The sequence below is a fragment of the Tursiops truncatus genome, chromosome 18 (genome assembly GCF_011762595.2).
Source record: "Tursiops truncatus isolate mTurTru1 chromosome 18, mTurTru1.mat.Y, whole genome shotgun sequence".
In the NCBI taxonomy this organism is placed as follows: domain Eukaryota; kingdom Metazoa; phylum Chordata; class Mammalia; order Artiodactyla; family Delphinidae; genus Tursiops; species Tursiops truncatus.
Genome location: NC_047051.1, coordinates 75,469,164 through 75,484,198, shown reverse-complemented (window position 1 = coordinate 75,484,198; position 15,035 = coordinate 75,469,164). Strand labels below are relative to the sequence as shown.

At 49.1% G+C, this 15,035-nt stretch overlaps 1 protein-coding gene across 2 annotated transcripts in view; it reads left to right on the top strand.

Annotated features, from left to right (window-relative positions):
- The window catches only part of COL4A1 (collagen type IV alpha 1 chain), a 146,845-nt gene extending 137,012 nt beyond the window's left edge, over nucleotides 1-9,833 (top strand). For both annotated transcript variants that reach the window (XM_033843346.2, XM_033843345.2), the window contains 4 exons: nucleotides 199-376; nucleotides 4,219-4,333; nucleotides 6,449-6,621; nucleotides 8,434-9,833. In XM_033843346.2, the coding sequence (XP_033699237.1) occupies nucleotides 199-376; nucleotides 4,219-4,333; nucleotides 6,449-6,621; nucleotides 8,434-8,515 (548 nt within the window). In that variant the 3' untranslated portion in view covers nucleotides 8,516-9,833. The remainder of the gene's footprint in view (nucleotides 1-198; nucleotides 377-4,218; nucleotides 4,334-6,448; nucleotides 6,622-8,433) is intronic.
- Nucleotides 9,834-15,035: the final 5,202 nt, after the last annotated feature.

Genomic DNA, 15,035 nt, shown 5'->3' with positions numbered 1-15,035 from the left:
TCCCATTGAATTGAATGTTCATTTCCAATCATACTAGTCTGTTTGGTACATTTATTTCCTTCTTTCTGTAACTGGCAAACAGTTTTATTTCCACCTTAGCGGATGGGTGGGATAGATGTCTTTATTAGCTAGCTCACTTGCATTCTGTGTCGAGGCAGGCTGGGAGTGATGAGCAATGTCTTCTCCCTGCGTCCCCAGGCACGGCGGGCAGCTGTCTGCGCAAGTTCAGCACGATGCCCTTCCTCTTCTGTAACATCAACAACGTCTGCAACTTCGCCTCCCGGAATGATTACTCGTACTGGCTGTCCACCCCGGAGCCTATGCCCATGTCCATGGCGCCCATCACCGGGGAGGGCATCAGGCCCTTCATCAGCAGGTGAGTGCAGCCCGTCGGAGCACACATACAACTGACGGAGAAAAGCAGCTCACAGCCAGGGCAGAGGTTATTTCTGTGTTTTTCCATTTGCCCCCAAACATTTGATCTATTGCCATCCCGTTTACTAATCGTGATACCTGAGTTTTGTAACAGAAACCAGCCATACAAATAATTGGGCGTAAAAGTCGCTTATCTTCTTAAAAAGTTTTAGTGCAAACCCTTGGTGAGATAAGGCCCGGCTTTGGAACAAGGCGTGTTATCTCGTGTGACTCAGCGGGTGGCTGCCTTCCCTGCCATGAACCAGCCGTGTCGCTGGAGTCCCCGGCAAACTTTAGAACAGCTTTGCAGCTTTTTTCTTTCTTAAATAATTATCTCCCTAAGGAGTCTTTTAAGATATATTTTTTGGAATCACCTCCAAGAAATTTTTAAAAAGTTTTTATTTTTTAATTGTAGTAAAACAGTAACATAAAGTAACATAACACGTAGCGTAAAATGTACCGTCTTAACCATTTTTAAGTGTACAGTTCAGTGGCACTTAACTGGGGGCGTAACGCGGTCCCCAGGAAATGATGACACCACGGACATACTGTATGTCTGTGCTTTAGATATGAAAGATGGTACTGAAGTATCGTGCACACTAACGTGTACATCCTAAGATTCTTCTCATTCTCTTCCACCCCGCCAGTCTTTGCACTCTTGAGGTGATATGGTACCCACTGAGATTGCATGTGTTTGAGCGACTTCCCAAATTAAGTGCTTTCCACACTAATTAATGTCTGGGGTATGTTTTCAGGTCCCCAAGAGTCTTCCTGGTAGGAAATAAAATGGGAAATGGAAATGATTGTGACCGAAAAGTACACGATTTTCCTACTTTTGCCTCTTCCCTTCTAATTGAAAGTTGCTTCCTTAACTGTACTCAGAAGCAATAGAACAGTGGCAAAGGTGTGAACTTGTTTGACTGAGAAGCTAGTCTCTAATTTCACTTTTACACGCGAAGATAGCAAAGGGTGAAAAGAATGACAAGGCAGGACAAGTTTTCCTTAGGAAAGTGAGAGTGAGGAGGAATGGAAGCTTTTCTGTTTCCTTTAGAGAAATAGCAGCTTTTGAATAGGAAGAAAGACTAGTGATGTTGGGCTCAGAGGTGTCTGGGGTCAGAGGGGAGGCGGGACAGGGTGGGTGCTTGGGGCAGCCCAGCACCCCGTGTGGTGACCACCCGTCACTGGATGGTCACCACCTACTTCGGGGTGGACTGGTCACTTATGGGGTCCGTAGCTCCAGAGTGTGGAAGGCTGGTCCTCACAGAACAATCTTGTTAAAAGAATGTACCGCATAGACCTGGACCAGAAAGGCTGGGAGATGCCTGTTGGAAAAATCAGGGGTTTATTTTTTGCAGTACGCGGGCCTCTCACCGCTGCGGCCTCTCCCATTGCGGAGCACAGGCTCCGGACGCGCAGGCTCAGTGGCCATGGCTCATGAGACCAGCCGCTCCGCGGCATGTGGGATCTTCCCAGACCGGGGCACGAACCCGTGTCCCCTGCATCAGCAGGCGGACTCTCAACCACTGCACCACCAGGGAAGCCCGAAAAATCAGGTTTTTGATGGCTTTACCTCAAAATATCTCCTGACAGCTTTCTAAGATTTTTCTTTTGAGCTGTAAGAAAACTTATCTCATGGGTCTTAAAATGGGAAGAGTCATTGGTAACTTCCAGAGAGGCACCTCTCAAAACGCAGATGTCCTTCCCATGTGTCGGGGTCCCTGGGGGCTGAGCTGTGCTGCCTTTTCTCACTCAGAACCATGCTGGGTGCACAAGAACAGGAACTAACCACTAATCACCTTTGTGTTTCTGTTTAGCTTTCCTTGGACAACAGGTAGAAAATGATTATTCGTTTTTGTCTCCTATTTACCATCTTGATAAAATTGACATTGACCTTGATTTGGTTGGGACACAGGGCTCTGGGATGTGTTTAGGACATTCCAGAAACAGGTCCAGGAGAAGCCTCAAGTCTGAGACTTGCTTTTCTCTGTGGACCCGTTACCATGAGTTGTTTAAACGCCCCAGCGCTGCCCATTTCGGGGTTTTCACGTCTCCCTGTTAACCCACAGATGCACGGTGTCTGATGTGACCTCAGAAGTCACATCCTTTAAGTCACTGCTCCGAAAGCACACACACCTCACATCCCCTTTTGTAATAATGCTGCCCATTCCTCTGGGTCTCTGAGCGCCCAGGTCCCACGGTTACTTTAACTTAGTGGTTTCTGACGACTTCTCAGGACTCACAGGTTCCTTCTGAGGTCTCCCTTTTGGGGATGTCCTAAAGCTTAATTTTAGAAAGAGTTAATAACAAAATCCTTCCTCTTAAGCAGAAAAAGTACCAACTTTTCTGCTGTCATCCTGACAAAATTTTCTAAGCACTTTCCGACTCTCTGCAGACATGAATCATCAAAAACTACGGACTGTTTAATTGTTCTAGATTGAAGACCACTGGTATGAGAGTAGGAACTGTGTTCTCATTCTGCCCTTTGACACAACTAACTGTGGTCTCATACTCTCATAGGTAATATGGGGAATGAGAGTGTATGGATTTTAAGGGACCTCCTGGCTCGTTAGATCTGTGATTTTCTGTCCCCTGGCACCCATCGGACGGGGTCCAGACCACGTCTCTGCAGCGGCTGGAATCCGCCAGCCCAGAGAGAGCCTGACATGAAGCACTCTCCTCTGTGCTGTATGTCTGCTCCTGTGTCTGGCAGGCAGACGGCGGCAGATGTAGAAGGCCAATTTCAGTCACTGTTGTTTAGCTGAGCCCCTTAATTCATCTGCATTTGTGTGAATAAAATAGAAAATAGCGCGCACACACACACACACACACACACACACACACGCACGCGCACACGGGAAACCGAATGACTCATTTCGGCCCCCTTCACACTCCTAATCCATTTTCATGCAAATGTTCCAGCGTAACTAGGTGTAATTATTAACACCATTTATAGTCATTTATCAAAACTGTTAGCACTCTGTTCAGTTTGTGACTTGAATATAATTATTTTACTGTTGATGTTGAAATTTTTTTTTTTCAACAAAACGTTATCCCACCATCAAAGGGTCGCTTAGTAGAGCAGGTCTGAGTCAGAACATTGTGTGTTGCTGTCATTTATCCTTGGGTGCAGTCCCGGCGGCTGCGCACGAGCCAGCCTGGCTTGGAGAACGTCCAGTCCGGCCTGGGGCAGAGCCCTCTCACTGGTCTGTTGGTTCCAGGTCTGGAGAGAGTCTCCGGAAGAGGCTCACATGGACAGCCAGCCCTGGGTTTGTTATCTGTCTTAGTTACTGTAATCCACTAAATGTTCTTCTCACATGGAAGATGATTCAGGGCTTAAAACAAGTCACCGTGTTCCGCAAGCGGTAGCCCTTGGATGGCACCATCTTCTTTTTCTGGAGCATTCATCGTGTTTGCTGAAATCCACACTCATTGCTGAAACACTGGAAGACTCTGAAATACACAAAGGAGAACACAAAAGTCTCCTGCAGCCCCAGCGCCTCAGGAGATGGTCCCTATTACAACCTGGCCTTCCAGTTTCCTTCCTGCTACAGAGTAGATGGCTAAATGACAAGGGTTGGGTCTGGTTTTGAACTTAATGTTTTAACACTGAGGCAGGCTTATCAAACCAGTGAGAAGACCCTAAGCCTCAGAGTCCAAGCAGGGGACACCTGATCTGTTTGGTAAAACACATCACTGGGTCAGAAAGATGGAGTGGCGAGACGGAGCGCAGATCACGGGGAAGCGGGGCGAGCCGGTGGAGGCCCCGCTCGGCTGTGCTGAGCGTCTCCGCTCCGTGCCTTCCAGGTGTGCTGTGTGTGAGGCCCCGGCCATGGTCATGGCTGTGCACAGCCAGACGATCCAGATCCCGCAGTGCCCCAGCGGCTGGTCCTCGCTCTGGATTGGCTACTCCTTTGTGATGGTGAGTGTTTGGGGAAACTCCGTATTTCCCCCAAAGAGCTGCCCGCAATCACCCCACCTCTTTTCCCTCGCTCCTGGGGCCCCCTGCAGAGCGTCCCCAGGAGCCTGGCCTGCTCCCCTGGGAGGCTCAGAGCCCTCCTCTTCCACGAAGTGGCTGTTCTGGGCCTAGGTAGCTGGGTGACCCGATGAGATTCCGAGTCAGCGCCTCCCGGGGGGAAGGGGAGGGCGCGCCCGTGGTGGGCACACGTTTACCAAAACGCTTGCAAGCCCCAAAGCAGAAGCTAGAGTCGGGAAGAGAGCGGGGGCACTGGCCGGTGCCAGGGGCCCGAGGGTCCACACCCCTCCCGCGTGAGTCTGCTCTCCTACCGCACAGCTGCCCCGGATGCCAGACCCCCCAGGCTCCCTTTCTCCCAAAAGCCAATTAGAACGGGAAACACAGCACCCTTTTGAGATCCCATTGTAGTTTCTTATTGTATCGCCTCAGTTTAAAGTACTGATTGAAAACATAGACGCTCTGAGCTTGGACGACCGGGCTACACCTGAATCAGTCCCGGTAACCGACCCCCACAAACATGTCCCACGTCACCGCTGTACGCCCAGCCCCCTCTTCACACGCCCAGGTGCGGCCAGGTCTACGTACCTGTGACCCCCAAATCAACAGTAGCCTTGTTATTTGATTGACAGGGAAAGTGGCCTCTTAACTGTTTTCTTCTGCTGTAAGTTATTCCAAGTGTAGAAGTTTCCAGAAAAGCAGTTCTTCACATGCTTGTGTATTGGATTCTCACCAGTCGGATGCTGGGATTTCCTGGGTTGAAGATCCCGCATTTAGACTCAACAGGCCCAGAAAATTGCAACAACACAATTTAGCAAGTCGTTTCGATCATTCTAAATACTGCCTGGCGACTCCTTTATCAAGAAAGCCAGAAAGGTTAGAACTATGGTGTAGAGAAATCAAGATGCTCGCAATGATGTAAGCATACAGCTTTGACTCAAAGACAGATTGGACTTTCGACTCCATTATCATAAGAAATACCAGATGAAGTCTCAGTTTGACAGAAGAGGCCCTTGATCCAAGGAGTAAAGAATGGAGGAAAGCACCCTGTCACTTCCCCGTCCCTTGTCCTGGTGTCATACAAAGATCTGAACAACGATTGCCCCTAATTTCTCAAAACCAAGAGCAAATCAAAATGACGAGGTTCTGGAGAACAGGCATCCCATCACTGCTGAGCCTGGGGGCTTTGTGGTAAAGCTGAGGGGCTCAGACCTGGCAGCCTCCAGAGGCCTGTTCCCATCTCAGCTTTGCCTGGGAAGTGTGATCTGGAATGTTCTGGGATCCTGGGGTCCTCATCTGGGAACCAAGGGCGTTCGCTTTGTCCTCAGAGGTCCCTTATGGCTCTGAAATTCCAGAGTTCACTTCTCTTAGGTCCGTAATAGCCGTCCTGTAGAGGTCTTGCCACATCTTCCATTTGTACGTCATTCATTTTACGTCTTGGTTTCTGAGGACAGGTGTACTTCAACCTAACTGAACAAACAGTTAGCACAGTAGCTTTCTTTTCCCTCTTTCTCTTGTTTAAGTTTTCTCTTCTTAAAGAAAAGAAAATGGATAAAGGATGTAGCAAATAAAGGATTTTGCTACCTAATGTAGCAAATAATAAAGGATTTTGCTCCCTAATGTAGCAAATAATAAAGAATTTTGCTACCTAATATAGCAAACAAAGGATTTTGATGACCCGGATAATTTCGTTTAGAAAGTCTGATGTCACATCAGTTGGTCCCAGCATCCTCCACACATTTTGGCTGTCATCTCACGCCCCAAGTTAGAAGAGGTTTCAGTGTTCCAAGAAGAAAACAGTGAGGACAGCATTTGTTGAAATGCTGGTGAAGCTGGACCAGTCACCTCCCGCCCCCCCCCGGGAGGAGCGGTCGGCTGACTCCTGGCACTGGGTGTGCCCGGCGTGAGGCCATGGGGCGGTGTGGCTGCCAGTGTGTTCCCCGGTGGCCTCGGGAGACAGAGAGGGCGGCTTTCCGGGAGGGAGCATCCCGGCTCTCCCTGGGGCCCGGGAAGCCCGTCGGGGTGGGCGGGCACCTCTGGCTCACAGCTCCTGTTTCCCCGCAGCACACCAGCGCCGGAGCGGAAGGTTCTGGCCAAGCCCTGGCCTCCCCTGGGTCCTGTCTGGAAGAGTTCAGAAGCGCCCCCTTCATCGAGTGCCACGGCCGCGGGACTTGCAATTACTATGCAAACGCTTACAGCTTTTGGCTTGCCACGATAGAAAGAGGCCAGATGTTCAAGTAAAGTGCCCCCCCCGCCCCCTCCCCCCCCCCCCGGTGGCTTTTATTTTCAGTCATCCATGGTCCATACATGTGCTCCGGTGCCAAGTCCCAAAGACGGTTCTACAGCAATCCTTAGGAAGGCTCCTTCCACGGATAGGATAGGATAGGAACAGATATTTGGTTCTGTTCTACGTGGGCGGATAATGAAGACCATGTTCAAAGCAGAGCTTAGGTGACAGGCTTCCTTCGTCCATTGCTGAAGAGCCTGAAAGAAAAAGGTTCAGTTTTCAGTGTTTCAAGATGAATCCACGGCAACGTCATTAAGGCAACTAACATCTGCAAACAGAGCATTTTAAAGCATTGCACCTTTAACCAGCAGGGAGAGAGACAGTGAATAGCCTTGGTTTTCATGGGGTTTATGATGCCGAATTGGATGTACATACTGCGAGCTATCAGTGACCGTTTCTCAGGCCTGCGCATGAAAATTAATTTCGGCACAAATGCCACGGAAATGGATACGGAGAACCTCTTCTTTCGTTTCCATTACCAAAATTTCACCTTTAAAACAATGGTCCCAAGTGGCCGTTGACCTTGAAGTTAGTTTGGAGCGGGGCCCAGTCTGTACTGGACGGGAACACATAATGAGGCCTCTGTCCGGTCCTTAGTACCAGCTGCAGCCCTGCTGGAGCGGACGCCGGGCGCCGATGGGGCTGAACAATTACTTACTGTTCAGTCCCCCAAATAAGTGCTTCTCGGCCCTGGAGATAAGCCTTTTCAGAGAGAATTCTGTGGACCTCTGCTATGACCCTGTCTCTTTCCAATTTAGATCATAAAGGTGAAGCAACACGCTCACGACTCGTAAATTTCTAGCCTCAAAAAACTACCGGGTGCCTTTCTAGTAGCTCACACGAGACTTTCTAGGCAACTGGGAACTTGACGTCAACTCTCCAGGTAGAATTTGACCATTAGCTACCGAAATGAGCGCCAGCCCCCGGGGCTGCCCATTATAGGGTTAACAGGTAACAATGGGCTTTCTGTTTTTTGGGTTTTTTTCTGAACCAGCATCCTGGTACAATTAACTGAAATGCCTTCTTAAACAAAACTAGGTAAGAGCCCATTGATTTAAATAACTTGGGGGCACTAGGATTTTCACCGAAGTTGCTAACGTAAGCCACCTCAATTTTAGGACAAGGTACTCTTATTACATGGCTACTTTAATTTGAATGAGATTTGATTAGTACTCATTTTAGTTCAGACTTCACTTCTCCAACAGTCAAAGAACAGAATTCCTAGGATAAAGGAAGCATTTGGAACACTAAATGTCTTCCCCTGTCTTTGGCCTCTAATCCGACCACCTGCGTGAACAACTTTCAAAAGTTACGAATGTATTTTGAGGTCTGGTTGATTATTCCAGATCTGTTGCTCATTCTGTCATTCAGCAATGATTTAATGAGCACTTAGGATGTGTGTGAAGTGTCTCAGAGAAGAACATCTTCCTAGTCTGGGGGTGTTTATAACCGAGTTGAGAAGAGAAAACAAAAGGTTAACCTATAGTTTGAAGAGGCAGGGTCTGTGGTGGGGAGTGGCTGAGACTTTGGGGTCAGACAGACGTGGGTGACTCTGGCTGTGCCCTCACTCGCCTTTACCCTTGGCCCGAGGGTGGTTGCAGTTGATAACTCGCAGGCGTTACCGAGGCCATGGGACGCCCCCAGCGCAGTACCCGCTCAGAGGCAGGGTGAAGGCTGGTTCCTCGGGGATCTCTGATGGGAGGGAGGGCCGAGGAGCTGGCCTGAGCCACGCGGTGACACTGACTTCTGTGCTGCCTTTCAGGAAGCCCACGCCGTCCACCTTGAAGGCTGGAGAGCTGCGCACGCATGTCAGTCGCTGTCAAGTGTGCATGCGGAGAACATAACGAAGCCGGCCCTCAGCTACTTCACAACATGGTGCTACTCCGCCCTCTTCCCTCCTTCTAACAGCAACGAACTCTAGAAATATATCCTGTGTACCTCACTGTCCAGTGTGAAAACTGTAAGGTGCCTGATAGGAATCTGCATAACTAACACACCCTGCTTCGTTGGCCTCTACTTGCTGAAGGAGAATCCAAGACCACGATAAGCTGCCCGTAGTGAATCCCAAGTGGCACTCCTGATGAAATAAAAAATATGTCTGTTCTACAGTCCAGTGCACTGATGTGTGAAGTGAGACCCATCAGAAAAACCAAAGGGTGCTAGGAGGGCTGTGGGACCTTCCAACCTGGGCGAAGCCCGTTTGCATTTTTGTATTATAACAGATCCATTTCACACCCCAGGTGAAACGTCTGTTGATATCACTGTCTCACTGTTTCAGAATTCAGGTCCCTCAGTCTGTACAAATAATAGTCGTGTTAAGCCGGTGGTTGGAACCTCCAAAGGGAAGGACGGGGGCCTAGTAGCCCTGTCCTCCGACTGCCCCACCAAAGAGAAATTTCGGTCTTTCTGCTCTGTTTGGTACTCTGCAGCTGCTTCTGCAAAAGTCCCGGATTTCCTGTGGAATAAAGATGGTCCCCAAAGTAGGCAGAAATGAAATATATATATATTTTAGTAATTTATATAGATGTCAGCAATTAGGCAGGTCAAGTTGTAGTTTCATTTCCACTGTTAAAATAAAGCTTACATAGTTTCTTCCTTTAAAAGCCTGTGTTGTCCTTTAACAGAGATTTTTAAACACTAGGGTATTGAATGTGAAACACCAGTTTTCATTGTTCACCTCCAAACCAAAAATTGTGTGTTGCCAATACCAAACCCGGCTTCACGGATGTGGTGTCTATTACAGGAAAACATGTACTTTGAGCTTCTTGTTTTTATTCTGTATGAAATATCTTCAGGGTTTTAAACACTAATCACAAACTGAATGACTTGACTTCAAAAGCAACAAACTTAAAAGGCCTTCATTTTCTGACTATTCCTCATTCTGCAGCCTGGTGTGAGAAATAACTCTGTCGAATCAGAATATCAGTATTTTTACCTGTAAGCACATTCAGGCGGCTTCCTTGGTTTTTCGTGAGTTGTGTTCAGACTTCAGCAGGGGAGCGGATGCATTGCAGGAGAGCAGAATTGGACCACTATGCCTGAAACGACATTTTACTAAAAGTCTCCAAAACGTTTTTAAGACTACTAAGGCCTTTTGTGTAATTTCTTTAAATGTGTATTTCTTAAAAATTCATATTTGTAATAAAACTATTTGTATAAAAATTAAGCTTTTATTAATTTGTTGCTAGTTTTGCCACAGAAACATCAAAGGAAAAGTTACTGCACAAGCCACTAATAAATTTGTAAGCTTTGCAAATTTAGATCATATTTATTTTGTAGTTCTTCCAGATGAGAGTCTCAGACTGGGTGTAATTTACAGAAATTTACTACAAAGAAAAAATATATGGTCTTCTCCTTCATTCCTCCCCCCCTTCCCTCCCATCTGTCCATCCAGGCAGGCCTCATCCATCCATCCGTCCATCCATCCATCCATCCATCTTTCCATCCATCCATCCATCCTTCCATCCATCCTTCCATCCATCCATCCATCCATCTATCCGTCCTTCCATCCATCTATCCACCCATCCATCTATCCATCCTTCCATCCATCCATCCACCCATCCATCCATCCATCCTTCCATCCATTCATCTTTCCATCCATCTATCCTTTCATCCATCCTTCCATCCATCCATCCACCCATCCATTCATCCATCCATCCATCCATCCATCCATCCTTCCATCTATCCATCCTTCCATCCATCCATCCACCCATCCATCCATCCATCCTTCCATCCATTCATCTTTCCATCCATCTATCCTTTCATCCATCCTTCCATCCATCCATCCACCCATCCATTCATCCATCCATCCATCCATCCTTCCATCTATCCATCCACCCATCCATTCATCCATCCATCCTTCCATCCATTCATCTTTCCATCCATCCATCCATCCATCCATCCATCCATCCTTCCATCCATCTATCCAGCCATCCATTCATCCACCCATCCTTCCATCCACCCATCCATTCATCCATCCAACTATCTTTCCATCTATCCATCCACCCATCCATTCATCTTTCCATCCATCCATCCATCCATCCATCCATCCTTCCATCCTTCCATCTATCCACCCATCCATCCATCCATCCATCCATCCATCCATCTATCCATCCATCCATTCATCTTTCCATCCATCTATCCTTCCATCCATCCACCCATCCATTCATCCACCCATCCACCTCTTCGTCATTCATATACTGTGTGCTTCCCATTTTCCAGATACCAGGTGAGGTACAGGATAAATGAAAATGAATATCAAGCCCTTAAGAAATTTTCTGTTAAAAAAATTATTGCGGAAGAAACGTGTCACTTGAATCAAATGAGGTTATAGATTTGAAAACTATAGTTTTACGATAGGCAGGGGTGGGGTTGATGGTTGGGTTACAAGTGGGGGTCATGAGAGTTGCCTTGAAGACGATTAAGAGAGAGATTAAGTGAGAAACGTGCACAAGGAGCTGCGGGCCCGGGAATCACTCGTCCATCCGGGCCGCGGGCGGCGTCAGCACGCAGACCCTCCTCAGAAGGGTGCAGGGGGGTCCTTTCCCATCTCTCATCTTCCTGTCACACCTTCCTCTCAGTCATTCTGAGGATACATCTGTGTTCGGCCTCCTTTTGACTTGCATGAGAAGTTACCCTAAACTTAATTTGTATAATGCAAAAAAAAAAAAAAAAGCATTTAGTTTGATTAGATCTGAGATGATTGCTCTGCAGTATTAAAAGGTGTCCCCCAGGGTCACTTTTGAGTACATGGGATTTTGTTAAAATCATACTCCAGAGCTCTCATCCTCTTCAACTTTCCAGATTTAAGATGCTTACGAGTCGTGTCATAAGAGGCTCCCTACCCTTTGCATCATCTGAGTTATATTTGTCTGATTCCCCTCAGTCTCCCTGTGGGTTTGATAGAAGGAAGTGACGCACACTGAGAAGGTCATAATCAAGCATTTACTCGGCATGCCCTTGCTTCTCCAGGCACTCTTCTGACCCCTCTGGAGGAGACGTAGTGAAACCCATGTCTCCTTACAAGGTAAGATGTATACACAGGAAATACGTAATAATTAGGGCTCTGAAGGAGACCGAGTTTGCAGTGATCTTCAGGATTTCAAGTCTGCTCTTCTCCCACTTCCAAACCACACCCTGATCGCACCAGAGACGTGAGACTGTTCCCTTTAAGACATGGAGAGAAATACTTCACCAGCCTATTTTTTCTGAAAATGAATTTTCCTGTCTATGCCCCACTGTTCACGATGCTGCTTGAAAGAGCTTTCTCCTCCTGCCACTAGCGAAGGCTTCTCCCCGCTTTGAAATGATACAGAAACAGCCTTAGTTCCATTTACAGCCTCGGCATTACCCACCAGGTCGCCCTCCTCCCAGCCGGCCCTTCCCAGAGCAGGTCGCGGAGTGATGCTGACCCCAGGACCTTTTCCGCTGGGCTGCCTTTACGCCTCTACGCCGGCCCTGGTGAGGTGGGATGGAGAGGGGCAGCCACTCGAGCTCCCCACACCGACCCGCAGCCTCTGGGCCACCCATCTCAAGGTCACCGTTTCCCTGGTACTCAGGGCATCTCACGTTTGTTTGTAACTGATTTGTTTAAAGCTTAACGTTTGTTCCCCACGTTGAAAATGCAGCCCTGGGACAGGGAAACAATTTCCTAGCACAGTCTGGAGATAAGTTTGCTTTAGCAGCTGGTGAACGCTGGAGAGACCTGCTTCCCTGCAGGGGACCAGCTCCTGTGCGCAGGGGGACGGGTCACCCCAACGCAGGGCTGCCCTGGGTTTGCTGGCAGCCTGCGTCTCCCCTGCAACACCTGCAGGAGGGCGCCTCTCCCCTCGCGTGGCGGTGCCTAGAGAGGTTGGTTCTGGAGGCTCTGAACCATCCCCAGCCTCTGAGTGGGGAGTGTTTCCTCTCATTAACGCCCCACTTGTACTTCCTGAGCAAAGTGCCTGCATGAGCTCCCCCGTCCCCATTTACCCTCCAGAAATAGCTGTGCCCGTTCTGGGGGCTCTGCATCCCGACTGCACAGCATCTGCTGTTCCCTCTCCACCCCCTGGGCAACCGGGAGCTGGGCTGAGTCATGGTGAAACTGAGTCATTCGGCCACGATCAGGAAGTGCCTGTTTTAGACTTGCAGCTTTAAGCGGAGCAGGTGACTTCTGAAACTCAGCTCCGTAGTTTATCATCCTTTCCCTGTGGATGGCCCCCGCTTCCTTTGGGCAGAACCATTTCCCACCGCAATTTACTTGAATCGCTGCTTGGACAAGCTTTGCACACTCTGCCCTGGGGATATTTATTTCTCTGATACAAATGAGAGAATTCTGCAGAATTTTTGGAAACTGGCTTTGCTAGCCGATTCAGGGTGACAGTGTATATTTATCAGCCAGACCTCTTGCAACTGAGCAGAAATTCCCAGGACAAACGGCAGAGGGCACCCTGCCTCTCACTGCAGTGCCCCACCTCACGGGGTGCTGGGCTAAAATTTCCAGGAGCCCCCTCCCTTTTCACTCAGTGTTTCACGAGGTTACCCTGGAACAAATCACCAGGTACTAATTAGAATCCATGGCCAGGCTCATGCTTTTTTAAAAATTTGAGTGCGGAGAAAAGTGAATGGAGAATAATTCTAAATATACAAAATGATCTCTTTCACCAGCGTCTGTGAATACGAATTGTTACGGTAAAAATATACCGAGAACGCACATGTTCAAAGAATTACGACTGGATGTTGATTGCACTGTTGTTGGGTGGTTTCCTCTTAAGAAGCCGTCCTTGGTCCTTAAAGAAATCCTGTCCACGTTGCCTGTGTCTTTCGCCCCTCCATGGTCGAGGGCCGTCTCTCTGCTCCTGGCCAGCACAGGGATGATGGGGCCTGGCTCCCGCTGCAACGGGCAAGGGTTCCTGGAATCCTTAATGAAGTTGGGGATGTGAGGAAGAGAAGCATCGCTTCCAGGAGAAGTCTGGCAGAGGGCGCCTACCCAGATCCTTCCTGAGCCTTTGCGGGAAGCTCAGTGGGTGGGAGTCTTCCCCTGCCCTCACTAGGAACTGGAGGCCCAAACTGAAGAAAAGAGAGGCGGCCAGGGTCACAGATGCTGAAGACAGCTGCCGACCCCCGGGGGCAGATCCCATCCAGCTGAAACAGCCTGGATCCCTCAACTACCGCTCTCCCCCCGCCCTCCCCGGACCTGCACCCCGTCCAGGGAGAAGGAAAAGGAGAATGATGGGGGAGGGTGGGCCATCAGCCTGGATGGCATGCTTTCCCCTCCCCTGGGAGAGGAGAAGGTGCCTGCCAAGACCCTGCCCTGGAGCCAGGAAACCGGGGAGCTTTCCGACGGGGTGGACCCCTCTCAGAGACGAGCAGGCATCTCCCGATCCCAGTACCCTGGGACCGGGGCCCTCGGAGCCAGGGGAGGAGCAGAGCGTGACGTGCGGCAGCAGGACACCACCTGCGCCCACAGGTTTCTGTGCCTGGAGCTGTGAGCTTTGCTGAGGGGCCTGGGGAAGGGACCTGGCTGCAGCTCTTCTGACCCTTTCCAAAGGGGGCCACCTCTGGGACGGGGCGCCAGCCCTGAGGAGCTGTGAGACACCCGTGGGGAGAAAGAAACAGCCGGAGTAGAAGAGGACAGGCCAGAGCTGGCTCTCCAGGGAAGGCGGAGGGCCTGACGGAGGGAGCTACGGAAACTCATCCACGGGCCCCAGGAGGCTCAGAGCAGATGCCGGGCACAGCCTATGCTGCCACAACTCAGCAGAAGGCTGCCGTGCCCTCCCTGGGGGACCAGGACCCTAAGCTCAGGGGGAGAAGGAAGACCCAGCTGCTGTTCAAGTGCCCCCTGGCCAGTTCGGGTTTGCTGGTCTGTCTGTTTTGCGTGCTCTGGACCCTTTGGGGGGCCCAGTGAGGCCGCTGGAACACTTCTCAGCAAAAGAATGTTCATTTAGAAATGCATACAGTAAAATAATACTTGGCATAAAGAAACTGATTATAATGAATGCAGTTATCAAAATAGTAAAAGAAAATTGATATAGTAATGCACATACTTCTTTATTATTACATTAAATAGATGATGTAGAGGCAGGTGTAATTACATCTTAAAGTACTGATGAACATGAATGATGTTTCATAATATCTGAAATGGTTGTAATATAAGAGGATAATATCTGTTTTTTCTATTGGTGACTAGATCGCAGATACTGATCATACTATACGACCCTGGTTTGTGGATTTAGTTGTAACAGAAAGAAATGCTGCACTTCAGCAGAGGCTGGTGAAAATAAACGTGTGCTTTTTTCCCACCTGCGTTCGTGGGTTCTCAGATCCATGGAGCCCCATCTCGGGATGGTTGGAAGAAAGCTTGGCGGCCTGGCAGTGGGCCCGGGG